Genomic DNA, 25,475 nt, shown 5'->3' on the forward strand with positions numbered 1-25,475 from the left:
CACTGAAACAGCAGCGTATCTGAAAAGCTGGATTCTCAGGAGTCCTATTTACTCCTATTTACATGAAACCTTGTAGGAACCACTAACCTAATTTTTTTATTAATTACAACAAAGTTAGAAATTAATTATTGCATGTGAAAATAGGTAACTTGAAATGTGTAGTGAAATTGCCTAGGGTATATTAGATGAATAATACAAACTGGTACACAGAATCCATGTTCTCCTCTGTTGGGACATATTTTGGAATGGTATTTTAATCCCATTCGTTCCCCTTTTCAAAACAGATACTTTGATATCTGAATGCAGGAACAACAGTCCTTAGCTTACTGCCAGCTCAGAATTTGAGTTTTGTTACTGATACTGACAACTTCTAAATGCTCTAGGTGTTCTGCAAAGTTGGAGCAGTTAACATCTCAAATTCCAGTCTTTTCCAATATTACTGCTATTCCAGTATGCTGCATGTTCCAAAACAGGCTATGTTGTAAGAGGCTGAGGGGATACATGGGCCGCCTTTTAAATAGGGCAGCCATCATTATGGGCTTAATTTTTTTTTAACAACTGACTAATTCACATTTACTTTGCTGTGCTTAATTGCTGTCTTCATCACTACCCAAAAGTAGACCATCAATATGAGCATCTCCAGATGCATTTACCTACTCAGCACAGTAAATTTAAAAGTGTCTAATCTCAATGTTCAATCACTTCAAACAAAAACCTAGAAGCCACTAATTACCTGGGTATGACAAGTGACTAAAATTTCTCCCAAATTCTGTGCAGAGTAATTACACACTAGTGTTTTTCAGCACATTACGTTTTTTTCCAAAAAAAAAGGGTGCACAGGAGGAATGTGCCTGAGGCAGCTAATTTGTTCGGTACGTGTATAAAATGACAGAAATTTGGAAAGGCATGGGCTTAAAAAATAGTTATGGAGTACAGAAAATTGCAAGGTTTTAGGTCATTGCAGAAGTGGGGAAACCACAAAAGATGATGTGCATTGCTGCTACAGTCTGCTGAAATCTTTTAAGTAAGGAAAATTGGGCAGAGTGAAACAAATACAGGGGTTGGAAGAAAAGACTGGCAATATGAAAGGCATTTCTTCCATTGGATTGAATTACAGGAAGGAACACGTGTCTGAAGTGTAATTGGGAAGATTGAGCAAAAGATGTAATAGGCCACTTTAAAATCTGACATAGTTTCTTAGCTACTTAATGGGAAACATTTGAAAAACAAAATTATGCACTTTTAAAGTCAACTTTTTGTTCCCTTGTATCTTCCTCTGATGGACATGATAACATGTTCTGCTGAGCATTCTGCAAAGTTTTGAGCATAGCATCAGTATTTTTGAGGAGGATGCTTCCAAAACAGTTCAGGAATGATGAAACAACAGAGGCATCCGCATGTTTTGCGAAGAATGTAGTGCACAATTTTAAACAAAGTTAATGGAAGTAAGCACTTCCTCAGTACAAGAGCAAGTTTCTTATAGGGAAAAACTAAGAATCAATACATTTGTTTTGCTTGGCAGCAGTTATAAATGGTAATGTCTTTTAGCATAAATTGCATGCTTTCAAGGAGATTGTCGTTCTGGGATTTCTTTCGTTGCAAATACGGGCCAGCATTCCATTCTGACATGAGTGAAAGACTTTGTTTCAGCTGCTGGTACACCACCTGACAGTTGAATGAAAGACGTTTAAGGCAAAATAGATATTTTGTGAGCCTTGCTGTTTAAGGGTGGGAGGATAATAATTTCCTATTGGACTGTGCACTCCAGCCTCACAGGGTTACTTGTAAGAACTGCATCACTTCCCACTGTGATCATCCTCATTCCAGCAGCACTTGTACATTCAACACATGGTTTCTGGTTGTGATGTTATGAGGGTGGAATGGTTGCATCTATTCACTTTTCATTTCTGTGTTGATGTGACATTTATATTAAGTAGGAGTAATTTTTTTTTCTGATTTTTTTTTCTTGTGTCACCAGTGCACCTATTCCATTCTTCCATCGCTGTGCTCCTGTGAACATTTCCTGCTATGCCAAGTTTGCAGAGGCCCTGATCACCTTTGTCAGTGACAGTAGTGTCTTACACAGGCTGATTAGTGGAGTTATGACCAGCAAAGAGATTATAATGGGACTTTGCTTATTATCACTAGGTAATTGTTTTTCTCATTACTAGCTATTTCTTAGTACTGCATTAGGAGCTTGTTAACACCCTCTAACCCCAATATGAGCAAAAAATATGTATGATAGCAATAAGCCCTTATAAAATGGTTCAGAGTGCTGCTCTTTTAAAATGTTATTTGACAGCTGGGTGAATTGTTCAGAAGCAATATACAAATGCATTCATTTTTTCCCCTCTTCCACTATTTATGTGATTGAGGATATTTGGCTGTTGATGAGCCAATGTTATTTTTGGTGTAGTTAACAGAACATCCCCATTCTTCTAATTTTTATCATGGTATTTTCCCTTTCTCATTTCTAATACCATCTTCTGCTAACCCAAATCCAAATAAACCCTTTATAAGTAAAAAAAAAAAAAAAAAAACCAAAACCAACAAAACCAAACAGAGCAAGAAATCTGCAACAGCACACTCTTCTAAAGTTTAGAGGGTTGAGTTTGCTTCATTTAACATACTTGTGCAGGGATATGAGAACTTTCAGAGGGAAAACAAAAAAAACCTTGGGTACCCATTTGCAGTATTGTATGTTACTTCCTCCTTCCCCTTTCCCCAAAATTAAAAACTGCAGGTCTTTGAAAATCTTAGCCTTGTCTGAAGAGCTGAGAATTCCCAGGAGTATAGAGGTGCTGAATTGTATGTACAGTTGTAAGATGCCTCTGTCCTATGGTAATGAATTGTACTAGACTGAAGTTCTGTTTTAATAAAATCCTGTGCCTGTGAATTAAGGTGGAGTGCTGCTCACATACATAAATTACTTTCCTAATAAGTCTGGCGTACTCCCATGAAGTATGAAATCTGAAATACTAAAATGGGAGGCTCCAGATATTAGCTGTGTGTATGAGCAGTGTGTGGTTTAGAAAGAAAGACTGCAAAATTGTACCAGATAAAGAAAGCTTTTACTCTGAGACTGCCTTTATTGTTCTGAAAGCTAGTGGCTAGCTGATTAGTAGAGCTACTGTTCAGTTAGAATCAGAAGTTCAAGTACAGAATTTTGCATACAGTTAATTTTAACAGTAGTTTTCATACCTTCACAGTTAAAAAGAATTTATTTATATTTAAATAATAGCTAACATTGTGTATTTCAGAAAGCCACGTTTCAGTGGGTGTCATCTAACTACTGTACACAAATACATATGTGCAAAAATATGCACGTGCTTTTATGCCACTCACTAGGTCTTAGTTGGTGGAGATCACAGAGGACTTTTTTAACATCCAGTTCCTGAATGGCAGTGGAACTAAATGAACAAAGCTTGTTAAATAATTTGTTTTGAAAATGAAGTCTTAATTTTTTTACTTCTTACTGACGTGACATTTTGGAATACACAAGCATCACATTATCTGCACTCGTTTGACAGGCATGTTTGAGTACAAATTCTACTCTGGTCCTCAGAAGGTGTGCTTATGTTACCAGACTCTGGAGTACTTCCATATCCTGCTGTCTGTTTTGTCATTGTCTAAATACATCTCTGTCTGTATGCACACATTATGTCTTGTATTTAATGTACCATGTAAATGTATTTATATTCTCTTTGTTTTAATCAACAGTATCAAAGCAGAAGTTGTAGAGGTGCATAATTTCCTTAACTAAGTCTGTGCAGTGAGTTTGTAAGCCTCAGAAAAGAAATCTCTGTCTAAAAATTCTCTTGGAAAGCAGTTATCTTATTGCAGTAGGAGAATGAGGAAGGCTATTTCTACTTGAAATAATCTCTCTGCTTATTTTATTTGTCTTCTTTTGCAGTGCTGTCCATGATTCTGATGGTTATAATCCGGTACATTTCAAGAGTACTTGTCTGGATTTTAACAATTCTTGTCATACTGGGATCACTTGGTAAGTTTCTGAATACGCAGTTCTAATCTTTGTCCTCATGCCTGCTACACACTGCACATATCTTGGACCATGCATTTTACTTCAGCTTTTCTTCGAGCCCCTTGCAATACATTTGTCAAAAATGCCATATCACCTTTGTAATTGCAGTCCTCTCCCAGAGAGCAGGTTGCTTCTTAGAGACTTGCTGCTCAGCTGCTGGACTGACCAGCTTCCTGTTGGTGTAGCTCACTAGAGTCCACATAGGCAATACAGGATGTTCCTCACAGCATTTGTCACACAGCCCTACACATTGCTTGCTTCTTAACGGGCCTTCCAAACATGGTAGCCAGGCAGCTAGGCTGGGTGTGTCTGATGGCTGTACCCAGGCATTGTGGAATCAAAGGGCAGCTTTGAGGGACCTCAGGATGAAGATTTGTGTGTGCAATCCTGAAATGTTCGATCATCTTCTTCAGTCTTCTGAGGAGCTCTGTAGGTGTGTCTGTGACCTGTTCTTAAGGAGAGGACATAAATGCTTTTCTCGCATTTCTAAATCCTTGTCTTTCCATATGACCTCTGTCATGTATATAATGCAACTAGCTATGCTGTCTTGGGAATGACCAGAGATCATCTCATCCAGAATTATACAGTTTGCCTGAAAATAGCCTTAACTTTACCACAGTAACCTTTACATTTGTAAAATGAAAGTTTTCTATTATTGGTATCAGTAGCTAAGCCAAAATGTATGAGCAGATGACTGTAGGGAAGACACAAAAAAAGAGTAATTAAATTAGGAAGCACTGGCAATGTAATTCTTGCAATTCATGTTCGCAAGGGATGGAAGAAATCAGCAGAGTATTTTTTTCAGGATCATTGGTGTCAGGACCACAGAAAAGGAAAAAATAGATTTGTTTGTTTGTTTGATTTTATTCTCTTTAAAAGCTGAGCAGCTATAGTGAGTGACAGATTTGAATGACTTCTCTTACTACCATCTGTTATTATGTTCTAAAAGATTGCATCCCTTACGCAGACTGAGTAGGAGCATGTCATACATGAAACATACTGGTTACTCTGTATTCACTGTTCCTTTAGGAGATGCCAGAAGAGCATCCTCCATTTTAGTACCTTCAGCAAAGACTTGTGATCTCTAGATAAGTTTGTGTGGCTGATTCAGAAATAACAACAGAACAGAAAAGGATACTCAAAGGAGGGCGGGGGGCGGGAAAGGGTGTCAAATGGGAGAGGTCATTTCCTTGAGGGACTAGAGTCTTGTATTTGTGAGAAGTTTTACCTTGGAAAGATGGCTAGAATAGGAAAATTATTTTCTGGCTGTAAGGCTAGGACTTTGAAACAAGGGATAGAAGAAAGCACCTTGATTGGCCTTCTGTGCCTTTCGCTTATGTTTTTTCCGACGTCCAAAAGACATTGTCTGATGGAGGTGTAGCTCTAGGTCATCAACATGTGGTGCTGTTTTCAGCAACATGGTTGTTACTTCTCTCCTTGATTAGTTTTCCCAGGAGTTGGAGGCTCCTTATTTTGTTCCTCTTGTTATTTCACAACCTAATACAATGGTCCCTCTGTGTTCCCTGTCCTAAATTCTTACCTCCCTGCCTTATGTAAATATATACATACATCTTACCAGATAACTCTTCATTCTTCTTTATATTCATCTATTTCTCTAAAGAGAGCTGTGATGTTCATTGTTTGAGCTCCCCATGGGCTACTCCTTCATGGACTTCACCCTAAAGCACAAACAGCTGGTCATAGTGGGGTGAGACTGTGAGAAGAGTATATGCACTTGAGAAGAGGGCAACGGAAGAGAACTAAACACTTCTCTGAAGCTCCTACTAGGTTAAGTGTCGGTGCCCTTCAGTATTCTGTACCAGACTGGACATAAAAAGAAGAAACAGTTTAGTTTCTCTGATACCAGGGAGCATGACTGTGTCACAGAGAAACAGCATCTTTCATCATTTTTTATTTATCTCCTTTTTTTTTTCTCTCTCTCTAAAACATAGGTGGTACAGGAGTCCTGTGGTGGCTGTATGCGAAGCAACGAGCATCTGTTGGTGTTGTTGAGACTCAAATAGCCAAAGACAATCTTCAGGCTCTCCTGGTCTATGCCATTTCAGCTACAGTCTTCACGGTATGCTTTGCTAATGAATGTATTATGTTCTTGTTCTGTCTGCCTGGTGATCTCTACATTTTTCATGAAGTCGAAGGTTTATATTGCAGACATCCTTGAGAAGTTTATTTCTACCACAAGTCCTGTTACAGTGTTTGGTTTTGTTTTGTTTTGTTTTGTTTTTTTAGCTTCTAGGCATTGTTCTCTAATACCTGGTTTTGAGTCAGGATAGAGTTCCCAACCCTGAACTGTGAAACTTCTACTGTGAAATGTCAACATTCTTCCAAGAATGGGCACAATATTGGAGTCCTACAATTTCAGTTTAGGAGTTTTGGTTTTTTTCCCCTTAGGTTCCCAGTTCAGAGGTACTTAGTCATTTAAGCCTATTTGAAAGTCCTCAGACTACTACTTCTGAAATTGCTTGTTCCCAAACTTCTTCCATTTACAGAAGGTTTGTTGTGAACTAAAATATTAACACTAGTTACTGAACCAGTTTTACCTTCTTTAGGCCTTGCTGTTCTTTTCCGAGTCACTGACTTTACTCCTAAAAATTCACAACGTTTAACTAATTTACAGGACAAGACCACCACGGCATACTCAAATATAAATGTTAAATAGTGTTCTTTGTTGAATCATGATGATTGGTTTGTAAAATGTAATTGAGGATAGAATCTGGTCTGCTGTCATCAGCCTGAGACTTCTGATGATTCCAAATATATAACTATGAGACTGGAATTCCCCAAAAATATGATTTTGAAAGTAATTTATCACCAGAAGAAACTTACAGAGGTTTTACAATTAGATCTTGTGATCTTGTAGGTAGAGAATGTGTCCATTTGGTGTGTTTTTAATACCCTACAAAATAACAGGTTGCAAAATAACAGGTTGCTTGTTTTTCAGTTCTTTAAAATACGATTTTGAAATTCCTCTCTCCAGGTGATCTTGTTCTTGATCATGTTAATTATGCGCAAACGAGTAGCTCTCACCATTGCCTTGTTCCACGTGGCCGGCAAAGTCTTTATTCACCTGCCACTGCTAGTCTTCCAGCCATTTTGGACATTCTTTGTGCTTGTCCTCTTCTGGACTTACTGGATCACAGTACTGCTTTTTCTTGGTACTACAGGTAAGAGCTACCAGTTGCTTTTTTAAATAAATTCTGCTCTGTTTTTTCATGTTTTCAGGCAGAGTTGGTTGAAAGCATGTGGCAACCTTTAGAAAAAAAAATCCCCCATATTGTGCTTCTGTTCTAGTCTGCTTTAGGGCCTTCAAAACACTCGTTGGAAGGAAGTTGTGTGTTTATGAGTCTGCATTACCAGTATGTTACTTGGTGCCTTAGACTGGCTTTTTTATTTGATGCACATTGGTATGCTGCAAACCACAAGGCTCCATTAATAAGATTGCTATAACGATTTTTTGAGTAATTCGCTCTAATTTTACACAGATAGGTTAAAACCAGCCGAATCTTGCAGCTAATCTTAAAAATGAGTGTATTGTGGCCAGCACTCAGATAGATGAAAGCATAGCAATGAAAAGGTTGTTGCATACAATTACTATTTCCTGAAATGTAAATATACTGGAGTTAGTTTTCAGTATTCATAACTTAGGTGCCCAATTTTCCAAGCTGATTAGCAAGCTTGTTGTGCTGTTTGTACACTGTATTCTGAAAGCAGCCAATGTACTCTCAACTTCTGCTTCCCAAGAGGAGAATAGAAGATGAGAGCTTTGTTTGTATTCAGGGTCTAAGAAGACCGACTAGAATTAGTTGATCCTGTAGGTCCATATCATATTTACTTTAGCGGAGAAACCTAGCAACTGCTTTTTAAAATCAGTATCTCTGTTATGCTATAGGAAATTGTATTCACTAGGAACATCATTCATTATAAAAACCTTAGAATTTTGAACTGCATTGTTCACTGCTGATCTAAATGTAGCAGTGTTTCAGGTCACAGAGCTATTTCAGGAAAATACAAGGTAAGTATTTAACATAGCCTGGACTCTTAGCAAGAGATTGATGTAGTAGAATTTGTATATTACTGTTCTAGTTGAAAATTTCAGTTTTCATTACATGCTCTGTTATGTGCAGAAAATGTTCACTTCTGTAAATGAGCTGTCTCACTCCCATGCTTCATTCTTTGAGGTAAAGACCACTGCCCAGGAACAAAATTTGTAGCAGAACCAATAATTTATTGTAGCAGATTGATTCTTTATTTTGCTGACAGAACTTTTAAGTTGGCCTTGATTCTGCAAAGACTTCTACCTTTTAAAATGCTTTTGGCTTTTTAAAGTGCTTTCAGCTTTATATGCACTCTTGTATCTTCACCGATACCAGTTAAACAAAATCTTTGTGTGAATAGGACCAGATCTTTTAAATCCAGACAAGGATAACTGTGTATGAGAAGACACCTACACTTAGGAAGAACTTGTTCACTGAACCCAAAATTATTTTAATAGTTCAATTTAGTCACAAGAAAATAATAATTTTTATATGTGTAGAAGCATAGCTAAGAAGGTAGAGAAGGTGTTATCAGTGCTTAGTCCAAACAATGTTTTTTGAGGTGTGTTTTGTTACTTCACTGAATTTCATCAGCTGTTCATGTAACACTTTTATAGGATTAAATATCTTCAATGTGAATTAATATACTGAAATAATGCTTAGCTGAGGAGAGTTTTGCCATGATTCTGTTTGCTGTCAGTCTTAATATATGGTGATCTGTTGTGAACCATCCAATCAGGATGAAGAGAAAGATAAAATATTCTTGAAGCATGTGGCAGAGGTCTCATGATTGCTGGCCCTTGTTCTTGTGGTGTACTTCATCTTGCCTCACTTTTGCTGGAAGTACAACACTGCAGAGAGGGAGCAGTTTCAGACGTTCCTAGACTGTGTGAAGGATAACTTCCCAACACACCTGGTGAGGGAACCAGCTAGGGAAGGTGCCCTACTACTGGACATGCTGATTGTGAATAGAGGACTTGTGGATGGTTGGGGGCTGTCTTGGGCACGGCGATCTTGAAATGATAGAGTTCTCAGTTGTTGGAAGAGTGAAGAGGGATTTCAGCAGAATGACGACCTTGCCCTGTTTTGGAGACTGGTGGACAGTGTCCCTTGGGAAGCAGTTGTGAAGTGCCAACGAGTCCAGGAAACCTGGACATTTTTCAAGAAGAAGGTCTTAAAGGTGCAGAAACAGATTTCCCATGTGCTGAAATATGAGTCAGCAGTCTTTGCTGTACAGAGATCTGGTTGCAGCTAGGGGAGAAAAGAGGAAGTCTGTGGCCATTGGAAGAAGGGCCAGACCACTCAGGAGGACTACAAACTTATGAGATTATGCAGGGAGAAACTCGGAAGGGCCAGAGCCCAACTGGAAATTAATTTGGCCTCATCTGTTACACGAGAACAGGAAATCCTCACACAAATATATCAGCAACAACAGGAAGGAGAATCTCTGTCCTTTGTTGGATGTGGGGGAGAAAACAGTGGAAAAGGATGAGGAAAAGGATGAGGTACTCGATACCTTCTTTGCCTCAGTCTTTAGTAGTATGACCAGTTGTTTGCTGGATACCCATCTGCTTGAGCTGGAAGATAGGGATGGTGAGCAGAAGATCCCCAAGATGAGTTGGTCAGTGACCTGCTGCACTGCGTGGATGTACACCAGTCTATGGAGCCAGATGGCATATACCCAAGTGTACTGAGGGAGCTAGCAGAAATGCTCACCAAGCCACTCTCCATCATTTACCAACAGCCCTGGGGAGGGCTAAGTGGGGAGGTCCCAGCCAGCTGGAGATTGGCAAAAATGATACCCATCTACAAGAAGGGCCAGAAGGAGGACTCAAACTACAGACCTGCTAGTCTGACCTCAATGCCAGGGAAGGTCATGGAGCGGATCCTGAGTGCCATTACGCAGCATGTGCAGGGCAACCAGGTGATGAGGCCTGCTTCACAAACTTGATCTCCTTCTGCCACAAGGTGATGCACTTAGTGCATGAGGAGAAATCTGTGGATGTTGTTTACCTGGACTTCAGTAAAGCATTTGACACAGTCTCCCACAGCATCCTCCTGGAGAAACTGGGTGCTCGTAGCTTGGATGGTTGGATGCTTTGCTGGGTAAAAAACTGGCTGGCTGGCTGGTCCAGAGTGGTGTATAAATGGAGTTAAATCCAGTTGGTGGTGGGTCACAAGTGGTGTTCTTCAGGGCTCAGCACTGGGGCCAGTCTTGTTTAACATTTTTATCAATGATCTAGATGAGGGGATTGAGTAAGTAAATTTGCAGACAACACCAAACTGAGAAGTGTTGATGTGTTTGAGGGTGGGAAGGCTCTGCAGAGGAATCTAGATAGGCTAGATCAGGGTGTTGAGGCTAATTCTATTAAGCTCAACAAGGCCAAGTGTCAGGTCCTACACTTGTGTCACAACAGCCCCATGCAGTACTACAGGCTGGGAGCAGAGTGGCTGGAAAGTTGCCTTGCAGAAACGGACCTGCAGGTGTCCCTCAACAGCTGGCTGAACACAAGCCTGCAGTGTACTCAGGTGGCCAAGAAGGCACACAGCATCCTGGCCTGTATCAAGAATAGCGTGACCAGCAGGAGTCCCTGGTTAGAGGTGAAGCTACACCTCTAAATCTGTGTTCAGTTTTTGGCCCCTCAAAGAAGAACATTAAGGTGCAAGAAAGCTGGTGAAGGGTCTGGAGAACACATCCTATGAGGAGTAGCTGTGAGAACCTTGGTTGTTCAGCCTTGAGAAAAGGAGGCTTAGGGGAGACCATCTTGCTCTCTACAACCATCTGAAGTGAAGTAGGTGTTGGTCTTTTCTCCCTAGTTTCAAGTGATAGGATGAGAGGAAGTGGTTTCAAGGCTCACCAGGGGAGGTTTAGATGGGGTATTAGGAAAAACTAGTTTCCTGCAAGAGTGGCCAGGCATTGGAACAAGGCTGCCCAGGTAGCTGGTGGAGTCACTGTCCTTGGGGGTATTAAAAACATGCAGACATGGCACTTCAGGAGATGGTTTAATGGCCATGGTCTCAGGTTGGCAGTTGAACTCGATGATCTTAGAGGTCTTTCCAACCAAAAAGATTCTACGATTCTGTATTGCTGTTCAGATTAGGCAAAGAGTCAATACCTTTCTGAGTGTGTGAAATCTGAAGAGATAGATGAAATTCAAGTGGTAGATGGAAATTTTTTATAAGCGGGTTTCACAATCACTACCCCTTGTTCTCGTGGAAGACTTCAACTTCTCAGATGTCTGCTGGAAATACAATACAGCAGGGAGAGAACAGTTCTGGAGGTTCCTGGCGTGTGTGGAGGATAACTTGCTGACACAACTGGTGAGGGAGCCAACCAGGGAAGGTGTCCTCCTGGTCCTTCTTCTTGCGGACAGGGAAGAACTTGTGGGGGAAGTAAAGGTTGGAGAGTGTCATGAGATGATTGAGTTCTCTATCTTTGGGGAAACAAGGAGAGGGCTTAGCAAAACTGCCACCTTGAACTTCCATAGGGCAAACTTTTGCCAGTTCAGGAGACTGATTGACAAAGTCCCTTGGGAGGCCACCCTGAAGGATGTAGGAGTCCAGGAAGCTGGACATACTTCAAGAGGGAAGTCTCAAAGGCTCAGGAGCAAGCTGTCCCTGTGTGCCAAAAAACAAGTCAGTGGGGAAAGTGTTTCATTAACAGCAAGAGGAGAACTGGGGAAAATCTCCATCCTTTATTGGTTGCATAGTGACTAAGGATGAGGAGAAGGCTGAAGTGCTCAGTGCCTGCTTTGCCTCAGTCTTTATTATTGAATCCAGCAGTTCCCTGGGCACTGAGCCTCATGAACTGTAGGAGTCAGGGAAGGGAATCAGAATGAGGTCATCACAATAAATGAGGAAGTGGTCAGTGATCTGCTACACCACATAGACACACACAACTCTATGGGGCCAGATGGGCTACACCCAGGGGTGCTGAAGGAGTTGGCAGATGTGCTTGCCAAGCCACTCTCCATTATTTACCTGAGGTCCTGGCTGACTGGGGAGGTCCCAATGGACTGGAGGGTAGCAAATGTAACGCCCATCTACAAGAAAGGAAAAAAGGAGAATCCAGGAAACAATAGACCTGTCAGTCTGACCTCCATGAAGGTCATGGAGCAGGTCATCTCAAGCACCATTACACAACATATAGAGACCAATCAGAGGATCAGGCCCAGTCAGCATGGGTTTATGAAGGGCAGGTCCTGTCTGACCAACATGATCTCCTTCTATGACAAGATGACCTGAATATTGGATAAGGGAAAGGCTGTGGATATTGTCTACCTAGACTTTTGAAATGCCTTTGACACTGTTTCCCACAGAATTCTCGTGGACAAACTGGCTGCTCATGGCTTGGATGAGCAGAGGGTCTGCTGGATGAAGCACTGGCTGGGCTAAGAGGCCCAAGGAGCGGTGGTCAGTGGAGTTAAATCCAGCTGGTGGCTGGTCACAAGTGGTGTTCCTCAGGGCTCAGTGTTGGGACCTCTTCTGTTTAGCATCTTTATGGATGACCTTGATGAAGACATAGAGTGTGTCATCAGTAAGTTTGCAGGTGACACCAAGTGAGGTGGGAATGTTGATCTGTATGAGGGCAGGGAGGCTCTCCAGAGGGACTTGGATAGATTGGATCAATGGGGCAACGTTAACAGGATGAGGCTCAACAATGCCAAATGCCAGGTTCTGTACTTGGGTCACAACAACCCCAAGCAATGCTACAGGCCTGGGGAAATGTGTCTGGAAATCTGTCTGGCAGAAAGAGCCCTAGGGGTTCTAATTGACAAGCTGCTGAATATGAGCAAACAGTGTGCCCAGGTGGCCAAGAAAGCCAATGGCATCCTGGCTTGTATCAGAAATGCTGTGACCAGCAGGAGTAGGGAGGTGATTGTCCTCTTGTACTCATCGCTGGTGAGGCTACACCTTGAGTATTGTGTCCAGTTTTGGAGAGATGCTGAGGTGCTGGAGTACAGAGGAGGGCAGTGAAGCTGGTGAAGGGCCTGGAGAATCAGTCTTATGAAGAGTGACTGAAGGAGCTGGGGCTGTTCAGTTTGAAAAAGAGGAGGCTGAGGGGAGAAACCTCATCACTCTCTACAACTACCTGAAAGGATGCTGTAGAGAGGCTGATCCTGGTCTCTTCTCACAGGTAATAAATGATAGAACAAGAGGGAATGGCTGTGACTGGGTAGCTTTAGACTGGACGTCAGGAAAAAAATGTTCACAGAAAGAGTGGTCAAGCATTGGAATGTGCTGCCCAGGGAGGTGGTTGAGTCACCAACCCGGGATGTGTTTAAAGGTCGTTTGGATATGGTGCTTGGCGATATGGTTTAGGGGTGAGCCTTGTAGAGGAGGGTTATCGGTTGGTGATCCTGAGGGTCTTTTCTGACCTGAATGTTTCTGTAATTCTGTAATATGTTTAGAATCTCTGAAGCTGCACCTTATACAGAGTCATCAAATCAGTCAGGGTTGGAAGGGACCACAAGCATCATTTCATTCCAACCCCCCTGCCATGGGCAGGGACACCTTACACTAGATCACGCTGTCTAGAGCCTCATCCAGCCTGGCCTTAAACACCTCCAGGGATGGGCCCTCAACCACCTCCCTGGACAACCCATTCCAGGCTCTCACCACTGTGAATATCTGTGAATACTTTTAAAGCTACAAATATTTTTCAAATACATCCACAAAGACTTAGTGTAAGGAAAACAGAAGCAGTTAATATTGATATCTAAGTGTAAGGAACTATGAATTTTAATATTGATTCTTACTGTATGAATAATATTAACAGAACAAGACACTGAAATAAGGAATGACTGAAGGAAAGCTTCTATTATGTTTAATTATAATTTTTGCTACTTCTTGATGGATAATTTTGGAAATCTTAACCATGTGGCTTAAAATTAAAAGAAGTGTTGTGGGATTTTGAGTGTGCCCAGAAAATGTTTGGGTCTTTTTTAGTGCTTTTTGAAATACCGTTGTACTCATTGTCTCAAACCTGAACCTTACTGATGAACAACCTTCCTAAATGTGGCATTTTGAACTATCATTAGAAACTAGAGGGGTTCTGCTGTAGACAGTTATGAACTACTAATACCATGCTTCGTTCTTTCTGAGGTGATGTAAACACCATTTCCTTTTTTTATCTTCATTTACTTCTAGGTAGCCCTGTCCCAAATGAAGAGGGGTTTGTTGAATTTCGGATGGTAGGTCCTTTGAAATACATGTGGTGGTACCATGTAGTGGGACTCATCTGGATCAGCGAGTTTATCTTAGCCTGTCAGCAGATGACAGTAGCAGGAGCTGTTGTGACATACTATTTTACAAGGTAAGGACAACTTAGCTCTACTGTTGTGAGTAGGCCAGAACAGAAGTAGCAGAAATAATGAGGTACAGAGCTTTACAGGAGAAAACTTGCTTTCATCCTGAAAACTGGAGAGCGGTTGAATTGTATTGACTCTTTCAGATTGTGTCAAGTCCTAAAATAATGTGTTTTGCTGGTGTTCTTTACATTTAGGAATTCAAATATTGTTTGTTTTGTAACCTGTGCACATTGTATAGACATGAATGGCTGCTTGCGAAGCAGGATGACCTGGAAGGTCATCTGTGATGCTAATAATTAATGCCGATAAACTCTACAAGGATTAAAAAAATATTGAAAATAGTTGGTTGTATTAACTGCAAGACAGAGCCCTTTAAATTATTTGCAGTGCTTTATTTTTTTTATACAAGATTACTTAAGGTCTTATTAGATTCATAATTTACATATAGATTCTGACAATATCATGTACAAATAAAAAAGGATTCAAAATATATGTGCATTAAAGCTCCATATCTGTGTACTAATTGTGAATCAGGGCATACCTCGGCTATTCTGCATGTGTCTGCTAGCTGTTCAAGAAGGCAATACTAATTATTAAGCAATGGTTTTGCCAACCTTCAGGCACCAAAATTTTGCTTCACAGAGGTAAGAACAATGTCAGAAACATAGCCTCTACTATTTGAAAACTTCTGAAATTAAGATTGCTTAAAATTTACTTTAAGTGAAGATTAAAGTTCTTGGTTTAGCCATCTAAAACCCAGAGTTTTTTAGGAAAAAAGTGATACGAGAATAAATGGTGATCTGAAGTATGACATTTTGGTATAAATAGCAGAACTAAGTCAATATTTTTGGTAAGGAGAAGCAAGTACATTAATGCCTATTTTGTAGAAGTATAGTTTAATGAAGCTTCTCCACATGTCAGCCTAGATCTGGTATTTCATGACCCTGGAATTAAGAGAGAAAACCTGGAGGAAGGAAGACTGCATGGGTTGACAAGAATTGGGTTAGAGATCATTTGGGTAAACTGAACATGCACAAATCCGTGAGCCCTAATGGGATGCACCCACGAGTGCTGAGGGAGCTGGCTGATGTTGTTGCTCTACCACTCTCCATCATTTTTGAAAGGTCATGGAGAATGAGAGAGGTGACTGAGGGCTAGAGGAAAGCCAATGTCACACCAGTCTTCAAATACGACAAGGAAGACCTAGGCAGCTACAGACCAGTCACCCTTACTTCCATTGCTGGAAGGGTGATGGAGCAGCTCATTGTGCAAGTCATCTCTAAGCATGTGTAAGAAAAGAAGGTTACTAGGACCAGTTGTCATGGATTTACCAAGGGGAAATCACGTTTGACTAATCTGATAGCGTTCTGTGATGGTGTGACTGCATGGGTAGATGCAGGGAGAGCAGTGGATGTTGTCTACCTTGACTTTATTTTGACACTGTCTCCCATAACGTCTTCCTAGGTAAGCTCAGAAAGTGTGGATCTGAAGAGTTGGCAGTGAGAAAGATTGAGAACTGGCTAATCAACAGTCAGAGACCTGTAGCTAGTGGTGCTCCCCAGGGGTCAGTACTGGGTCCAGTCTTGTTGGACTTGATCTCCAGAGGTCCCTTCCAACACCTAACATCCTGTGATCTTCATCAGGGAGGGCCTGGATGTGGGGACAGAGTGTATCCTCAGAAAGTCTGATGGTGATACCTAAATGGGAAGATCATCTGACACACCAGAAGGCTCTGCTGCCATTCAGTGAGATCTGGACAGAGTGGAGAGCTGCGCAAAGGGGAATCTAATAAGGTTCAACAAGAACAAGTGTAGGGTCCTGCCCCTGGGGAGGAACAGAACCACGCACCAGTAGAGTTAGGGATTGACCTGCTGGAAAACAGCTCCTTGGAGAAGGACCTTGGAGTCCTGGTGGACAAGAAGTTGTCTAACGGACAGCAACATGCCTTTGTGTCTAAGAGGGCCAGTGGCATCCTGCGGTGCATTAGGAAGAGTGTGTCCAGCAGGTCTGTGAAGGTTCTCCTCCCCTTCTACTCTGCTATAGTGAGACCACATCTGGAGTATTGTGTCCAGTTCTGGGCTCCCCAGTTCAAGAGGGACAGGGAAATAGTGGAGAGAGGCCAATAGAGGCTACAAGGATGATTAAGGGGTTGGAACATCTGTCTTAAGAGGAAAGGCTGAGAGATCTGGGGCTGTTTAGACTGGAAAAGAGAAGACTGAGAGGGGATCATATTAATGTTTACAAATATCTGAAGGGTGGGTGTCAAGAGAAAGGGGCCAGTCTCTTTTCACTGGTGCACAGTAATAGGATGAAGGGCATTGCATACAAACTGGAACCCAGGAAGTTCCTCCTCAACAGGAGGAAAAACTTTACTGTGAGGATGTCACAACATTAATAGATGAGGGGAGAGCAACTGATGTCATTTACCTGGACCTGAGCAAAGCCTTCGACACTGTCCCACACCACATCCTGGTCTCCAGACTGGTGACACATGGGTTTGATGGGTGGACCACGAGATGGATAAAGAACTGGCTTAATGGCTGCACTCAAAGAGTGGCTGTCAATGGCTCCATGTTCCACTGGAGGCCAGTGACAAGTGGAGTCCCTCAGGGCTCAGTCCTGGGACCAGTCTTGTTCAACATCTTTGTTAGTGCCATGGACAGAGGCATTTAGTGCACCCTCAGCAAGTTTGCTGATGACACCAAGCTGTGTGGTGCAGCAGACAGGCTGGAGGGAAGGGATGGCATCCAGAGGGACCTTGACAGGCAGGAGAGGTGGACACAAGCCAACCTCATGAGGTTCAACAAGACGAAGTGCAGGGTCCTGAATCTGGGTTGAGGCAATCCCAAGCACAAATCCAGGCTGGGCAGTGACTGGCTGGAAAGCAGCCCGAAGGAGAGGGACTTAGGGGTGCTGGTGGATGAGAAGCTCAACATGAGCTGTCAGTGTGCACTTGCAGCCCAGAAAGCCAATCAGATCCTGGGCTGCATCAAGAGAAGTGTGGCCAGCAGGTCAAGGGAGGTGATTCTCCTCCTCTACTCAGCTCTGGTGAGACCCCACCTGGAGTACTGCGTCCAGTTCTGGAGCCTCTATTACAAGAGGGATATGGACAGGCTGGAACATGTCCAGAGAAGGGCCATGAGGATGATCAGAGGGCTGGAGCACCTCTCCTATGAGGACAGACTGAAAGAGTTGGGGCTGTTCAGTCTGGAGAAGAGAAGGCTCTGAGGTGACCTTATTGTGGCCTTCTAGTTTCTGAAGGGGGCCTACAAGAAAGCTGGGGAAGGACTTTTTAGGCTATCAGGTAGTGACAGGACTAGGGGGAATGGAATAAAGCTGGAAGTGGGGAGATTCAGACTGGACGTGAGGAAGAAGTTCTTCCCCATGAGAATGGTGAGAGCCTGGAATGGGTTGTCCAGGGAGGTGGTTGAGGCCCCATCCCTGGAGGTGTTTAAGGCCAGGCTGGATGAGGCTGTGGCCAGCCTGATGTAGTGTGAGGTGTCCCTGCCCATGGCAGGGGGGGTTGGAACTGGCTGATTCTTGTGGTCCCTTCCAACCCTGACTGATTCTATGATTCTATGTGTAGCCTGTCCTAGGTGATCCTCTTTTGGCAGGGCAGTTGGACTCGATGATCTCCGGAGGTCCCTTCCAACCCCTACCATTTTGTGATTCCTGAATAAATAAACAACCAAACACCTCCCCCTCTCCCTTACCCCCATTGTTATTCAGTGTCTAGTGAAGTAGTTTTATTTCAGATGTTCTCAAAATAATTTCCAAACAGTATAAATAAAACTTCCATAGATAAAGAGCAGCATGAGTAGTGGATGTTTACAAGGTAATTTTTAGCAATGGTGGTTTACCTCAAAAAGGAAACCCCAGATGCTGGAGTGATGCCACCCCACAAAGAAAAAACGTCAGTATCCTAAATACACACGTAGTTCATCTTATGGGGTTTGGTGTATGCTTTTAGCCTTTCATAAGAAGAATATTGTATATAAAAAAATTGCAGTGATATCCAGCAACCACATTCTATTCTTGCCAGGCTCTTTTAAGAGTCTGTGAATTTTAAAAATGTGTTTTTTAATGCAGATATTTTTCAAGTGCATGATTCAAGTGCATGATTTAGTCGGTTTGTATTTTTAATTAAGACTGTTATCTGAATTACATTTTGACTCCTTATCTGCCCTAGTCTTTAAAACAGTATCAAAGGCAAGGAATTAATTTATTGTGCTGACATTCTGCTATTCTATTAATGATGAAGTCTTACAGTCTACCAATGAAAAGCATGTATGAAGTGATTGTAAGATGTTACAGGGATGTAATTTTGTGAATACTTAAACAAGATTGAGTACAGAACTAAGAAAACACAGAGAGGATAACTTCAAATTGAAATAGATGGCTTAGCAATGTGTATGCTTCATCTGTAAGTTTACTTATTTTCACCTGACGGTGAATTATCTTTTTTTTTAAACTGTATTGTCTCACTGTGTAACAGGAATCTTATTTCAAGTTAGAAAATACCCTTTTCTCCCTACTCTGGTCCTTTTGTGCATTTTAACATACAATTCTAATTTGAAGAGTGACTTAAAGGACGTCTATTTGGGCTTCCCCATTATTTTGCATCTTAGCAGCATTCCACAGAAAATGAGATTTTTACCCATGGAGAAACATTTTCAATATAGATTGGTTTGAGTTCGAAGGGACCTTAAAGATCATCTAGTTCCAGCCCCGTTGCCGTGGGCAGGGACACCTTCTACTAGATCAGGTTGCTCAAAGCCCTGTCCAACCTTCCAGGGAGGAGGACATCCACAGTTTCTCTGGTCACCTGTTCCAGTTCATATATGCTCATAGAATCATTAATTTTGGAAAAAACCTCCAAGATCTTTGAATCCAACACTACCTACCAAGTCCACCATTAAACCATGTTCCTAAGTGCTACATCTACATGGTTTTTGAACACTTACAGGGATGGTGATTCCACCACTTCCTTGTGCAGCCACTTTCTCCAGGAGGGTACTGTGGGAGACAGTGTCAAATGCTTTATTGAAGTCCAGGTAGATAACATCCACTGCCTTTCCCTCATCCACTAGGTAGGTCAAAGTACATTCATGCTAGTGAGATGGATTCCTTTCAACTCGGGCAGTAACCAACCCCAAGGTATTCTGCATTGCAGACGCTGCCCTCAGTTATATTTACTTCAAAACAAGGAAGTGTCTGGGTTGCCTGAGTGCAAGACTCATACCATTTATGTGATTGTGTCCCAAAGCGAAAAGAGTTGAGGGCTGGCTTCCCTCACCTGAACTCTAAAAGTGAATTGGAAGAAAATCTTGGGTAAACTGTTTTTGTGATTAACATCCCAATATTAAGTTACACAAATGTTAGTTTTATGAAATGAATGAAACTCACATGAAAGTAACTGTCAAACTGGGGAGATATTCTGTATTTGGAATATTAGCAGTTGTTCCTTTAATATTTGTATTATTGTGTCCATATTTCTAATAAAGAATAATTGTTCTTTAAATGTTGAATAGAGCTGCTCTTTGGGAGAGAAAGAGAAATGGCTTCCTTGTTAGGACATATAAACAAACACCAGAGAATTGCTTGAAAACTGTGAAAGCGAGTATTCATCTGATAGATGAAAAATATTCTAGTCATACTGCAATAAAACATCTTAGTTCACAGAATCACTTGGTTCCTTGAGGATATAGTAGCTAGACCAGAAATACAAAACATCTGAGAAAAGAATTTACCTAGAGAAAAAAAGCTGATAATAACCTTTCAAAAGTCTCCACAAAGATCTTGAACAGAACAGGGAGAAGGGGAAAGCAGATGTGTAAGTAATCCAACTGAAAAAATAGTAGCATTGTTTCTCACTTTTTTGGAATTGCACACCACCAAATTTAGTTTTCTAGAAGCTGCTAGTTGTCAATAGTGGTAATTCAGCCAACCTCTAGTAGGACTTCCCTTAAGACATAGTGATTCTTTATCCTATTCCCATTACTGCATTAGAGGCTAAACTGACTCGCACAGAATCTTAATGTGTAGCGAACACTATACCCTGAAAGCTAGTATAATACATTCTTTGTACACATTATTTTAGTGATAATTTGTAGCATTTTTAGATAATACTACATGCATACTGATTGTTCTACTTTATTCTTTTTCTCTTTTCAACAGGGAGAAAAGGAATTTGCCATTTACTCCTATTCTGGCATCTGTTAATCGCCTTGTTTGTTACCACCTAGGAACAGTAGCAAAGGGGTCTTTCATTATCACACTAGTAAAGATACCACGAATGATTCTTATGTACATTCATACACAACTGAAAGGAAAGGTAAGAGAAAGCCCTGACTTGTTGACAGCTAATTTAATTTTTGAGAGGCTGAAGTCTTGCTTTGGAATTTAAAGGACTGTAGGATTGAAAGGGACTGCTTAAGTTACCAAGCTGAGTATTACTGAAACAAAAAGGAATATTGTTTAATTAAGATCTTTAATTAAGATTTTTAACTCTTTACCTTTGTTTTCCCACATTCTGTGCCTTCCTAGGAAAACGCTTGTGCTCGCTGTTTACTTAAAGCCTGTATCTGCTGCCTTTGGTGTCTAGAAAAGTGCCTGACCTACTTAAATCAGGTAAGACTTTTCAATATTCAAATTTTATGCAAGGGATGATTATATATATATATATTTATATATGTGTGTGTGTGTGTATTCATTCCCAGAATGCAACCTGAGGCTGACATACAAAGTATCGTAAATTTGGAACTGAACTTGAGTGATGGTACTTCAGTCTTGTCTCCATTACTGAAATTACACTACATATCACTACATTAGACTTTGTGTGCATTGCAAAGGTGAAAAATACCCAGTGTTCATATTTGTGAATGTGGTACCTCAACTTCTGTAACATTTGTTCAGTGGTTGGAGATGTGCTCCCTTATGTCCACTGTGTCAAACAACATTGGAGTTCGCTATAAAAAGAGAGTGAAGCTTTTCTTAGTGTAATATTTAAGGTTCACATAATTGAAAGACTGTACATAACATCAAATCATTGTCATCATCATTTACAAAGTGGAAAAAGAGACGCAAGTTAGAACACACTTGCTGGTCAGACCCCTTTGTAAAAGAGGTTTTATTGGCCTGTAGTTACACCTTTGTTAAGTACTTCTACATCGTTTTTCTTGTAGAGCTATAGAAAATAAAATCAGGAGAAAGCATTTTTAAAAACCCAGTGTAATCTTTGAAAAATGTTCTGGCACTAACCTTGAATGCAGTCTAGTGAGGTATCTAGAAACTGTCCTGGTGGACTTGTATGACTCTCAGACTCTTTTACGTTTCCAGACAATTTCTTTCCAACTACTTAATTGTTGTAGTTAGGCTACTGCTCAGCTTCCCATGTAGACAAATTGCAAAATCTGTTTAATTAGGGGTTTTTTTGAATAAACTTGCTAATGCATAAATGATGAGCATAAACGCATAGTCTTCCGCAAGCTGGTTTGCACTGCTTGTTTTAACAACTTTCAAGGGAATCTGTGTTCATTAACATTGTATGACCTAGGTGACTTATTCAGAAGCCACATCTATCCCCTCTCCTCCCTCCCAACCCCATCTGAAATAACTGATTTTTCCATGAGTAAATCTTCAATCTCCTTTTCTCAGAATGCATATACAGCCACAGCTATCAACAGCACCAACTTCTGCACCTCAGCAAAGGATGCCTTTGTTATTCTGGTGGAAAATGCTTTGCGAGTGGCTGCCATAAACACAGTTGGGGATTTTATGCTCTTTCTAGGAAAGGTATGTCTGCTGTGTACAGTTGGTTCAGACCTATATAGTAGCAAGCTTTGCTTAACAGAGTCTTGCACCCCAAGTACAAAATGCCTTAAAAATCCTGTTTCTTAGCATGCACTTTATCACATCTAGCTGCATTATGTCAGGAAGGGATTGTCCAGGATATGGAGGATAAATAGATGATCTACTTATGTTAACTAAAAAGGAATAGCTGAAGATGATGATTTCTTTTTTTTTTCCAGAGAGTTGAGAAAATTGATTAGAAGTTCTAATATTTTCATTGGTTTTGTGATTAAAAAGTAGAATTGTGAGGAACAGAAGCATTTCTGAAGCTCTAAATTCTGTTTAATAAAAACACTTCACGTGTATGTTGGAAATCGACACATCGATCACTGTTTTTGACAAAATTGGACTGGAAGATAGTACAGAAGACTGCTGTGATGAACTGCCAGCTTAAGGAACTTAGTTAATACTACTCTGAGAATTAAGAGGAGACTAGAATACTTGCTCTGCTCAGCTTTTTGACTTTCCGAATAATGAAAATGCACTTCATGGGAATTTATTCCAATGAATTATTGCTATCATTTGAAGAATTTTGTGCCATTATTTATTAAAACTATTAACACAAATCCACTTATATCACTTGTATCTAAGCATCTGGACACTGGTTGGACCAATATATCTTTCTTCTTACATTCCTCTACTTTTATCAAGACACAGTACAGTGGGCTGAATTTTTAATTTAGCAGTTAGGTCAATAAAATGTGAGAACAAATAAACACATAGTAAAGATGTAGGTACTTGGAAAACCATGGGTCTTTAGGGTGTTATAGAGGAGTCTGAGAAGTATTAGGAAACATCTTTCTGAAAATATGTTGTTCAAGTTATTAGGGAGATGGACAGAAAGCAGAAATGCTAAAATGAACAGTGCAGCATGTAACAAATAGTGTCAATTTGAATACTGCTACCAGCCTCTCTCCTCTACCAGTCTGTCTTGGTGTTTACATAATGCAGTAAAGCTGACCTATTTTAGAATTTCATGTTCTGCTGCAGTTCGTAATAATAGCTTCAGAACTCACTAAAATGTTGAGTGGACACAACAATTGTTTTAGTCCTTCTGTTCCAAAAGACCGAACTGGTATCTAGTGAAGTTTCTGTTAGTACCTCATGCATGGTGTAGTTTTCTGGAGACTGTTACATGAAGTGTTTCATGTGACTTCTGATCTACCTTCCCCTGTGTTGAGATGACAGAGAGATAAGACAAGTTTGGAAGTTGTTTCCCTCAGCAAAATGAAAAGGATGCCTTCCTCCTAAGACCTATCTTCTTTCCTCTCTAACAACAATAACAACAAATTACATTTTAATTGATTAGTAACATCAGTTTCTGGGGTTTTAAAGTCAGTTTTTACAGCAGTGTTCTGTAGCATTAGAATTATGACAGCAGGTTATAAATATAATTTGCTCTGAAAAATATCTTTTTTTGCTGAAGGATGTGTTTGAAACTATTCTGATTTGCACATGGTGGGATGGACAAAATGTCCTCTGTGGATAAAATATCCGGTGTGGGGAATCTAGGAGGTAAAGCTGTCATTACCACTAGGTTCTGTAACCTGTAGTTCCAGTTTTGCTCAGCAGAACAAGATGCGCATAGGTTAAAAGTCCTAAATCAGACCAAATGAAAAATATCAAAAGACTTCTGCCATCAGAGTTGTCTCGTGTTTTCTTCTTCAGGTCCTGATTGTTTGCAGTACAGGTTTGGCTGGGATTATGTTGCTGAATTACCAACGAGATTATACCATCTGGGTGCTGCCACTCATCATTGTCTGCCTCTTTGCATTCCTGGTTGCTCACTGCTTCCTTTCCATTTATGAAATGGTTGTTGATGTCCTTTTCTTATGTTTTGCCATCGATACAAAATACAATGATGGGAGCCCTGGGAGGGAATTCTACATGGATAAAGTTCTCATGGTGAGTTTCCACTTGCTCTCTAAGTCTAAGGATGTTATTCCACAAAATGGGTATTTTGACAGTGGAATGAGCTGAGTTTAATATGGTATTTTTTTTATCTGGGTTAACCTTGCTTCATGGCTTGATCAGCAAACAGTGTGGTATGATGAGCATCATCAGGTAAGTAATGATGCTTCCTTCCCTTGGCGTCACTGGTATTGGCTTCTCTTTGCTGCCTGTTATATGAGCACTCATTGTGCAGAGTATTCTTGGGTATCATTTCTTCTAAGTGATATAGTGCAGAATGGAGTAAAGCAAGATGAGGATAAGGGTTTGGATTTGCACTTTGCTAAGAAGGATCTGTCTAGAGATGTTAAAGGAAAAAAAGAATTATTCTACTCCCCACACGGAGTGACCACAGGTGGAGTTTGTCATCTTTCAGGTAGACAGCAACCAGAATTTGACTCTCGGTCTGTCTTTCACAGAAACAACAGGTTTTATGTTCTGTCCTGGAGTCTCAATGCTATAACAAGGCCCTTTTCACAATTCAGTTTCTACTTGTTTCTTCCTTCTTATTCCTTGATCACTCTAGCTAGAGACCAAGATGTAAAAATTCTGCTTCTCAAGCCATTCAGTTTCTTATCAAGTAGGTAGTTTTTCTGACAACGTTTTTAAGTGGCAACTGTAGAATATGTCCCTGTTAGATGTACCCTCATGTGCTGGCTAGAGGAAAACTCACACAACTTCTTAGCATAATTTTTATTTTTCTGATTACTTGTTGGAAAATCATGTCAAGAATTTAATGTTAAATATTTTGCAAAATTATACAGAATTTAGAGTATATAATAAAACAAGCAGTAGCTGATGACTTTCTTTTTAAAAAGCACATAGTAAAATGCACAGTGCTGTTTCAGAAGACAGCACAGATAAGCCATAAAAGCATTGCAGACTTGCAGACTGGTGTTGATATTACCAAACACCGGAAGTTAAAGTTTACTGAAATTTGCTACAGGGTGCTTACTTAAAAGAGAAAAATATTATACATAACTTAATCAGCATCTTTGCTGATCTTTGTGAATAGATGTTTGTGATCCCGTGAAAAATTTAAGAGTTTGTATTAAGGGAAGTTAGGAAAATCAAAAAGACCTTGCAAATAGTTATCTCAAAGTGCTTCTGTTTAATGGAGTTCTAACACCACATGCAGTTCAGAGGACAGAATGTAGTAACTAGGATCTCTGGGGCTGTTTTCTGTTTGTTTGCCTGGTTTAGTTCTGCTTTGGTTGGGGGTTTGGGCCTTTTTTTTTTTATTATTTATTTTTTTTAATTTTTTTTTTA

At 40.6% G+C, this 25,475-nt stretch overlaps 1 protein-coding gene across 1 annotated transcript in view; it reads left to right on the forward strand.

Moving 5' to 3' along the window:
- SLC44A1 (solute carrier family 44 member 1) overlaps nucleotides 1–25,475 on the forward strand; it is a 57,291-nt gene that overhangs the window by 29,191 nt on the left and 2,625 nt on the right. Inside the window, exons 6-14 of the mRNA XM_054397613.1 lie at nucleotides 1,979–2,148; nucleotides 3,914–4,003; nucleotides 5,995–6,122; nucleotides 7,038–7,224; nucleotides 14,245–14,410; nucleotides 20,583–20,739; nucleotides 20,952–21,035; nucleotides 22,062–22,199; nucleotides 23,925–24,161. Coding sequence (XP_054253588.1) covers nucleotides 1,979–2,148; nucleotides 3,914–4,003; nucleotides 5,995–6,122; nucleotides 7,038–7,224; nucleotides 14,245–14,410; nucleotides 20,583–20,739; nucleotides 20,952–21,035; nucleotides 22,062–22,199; nucleotides 23,925–24,161 — 1,357 coding nt within the window. The remainder of the gene's footprint in view (nucleotides 1–1,978; nucleotides 2,149–3,913; nucleotides 4,004–5,994; nucleotides 6,123–7,037; nucleotides 7,225–14,244; nucleotides 14,411–20,582; nucleotides 20,740–20,951; nucleotides 21,036–22,061; nucleotides 22,200–23,924; nucleotides 24,162–25,475) is intronic.

Source organism: Indicator indicator, chromosome Z (genome assembly GCF_027791375.1).
Source record: "Indicator indicator isolate 239-I01 chromosome Z, UM_Iind_1.1, whole genome shotgun sequence".
Taxonomy (NCBI): Eukaryota; Metazoa; Chordata; class Aves; order Piciformes; family Indicatoridae; genus Indicator; species Indicator indicator.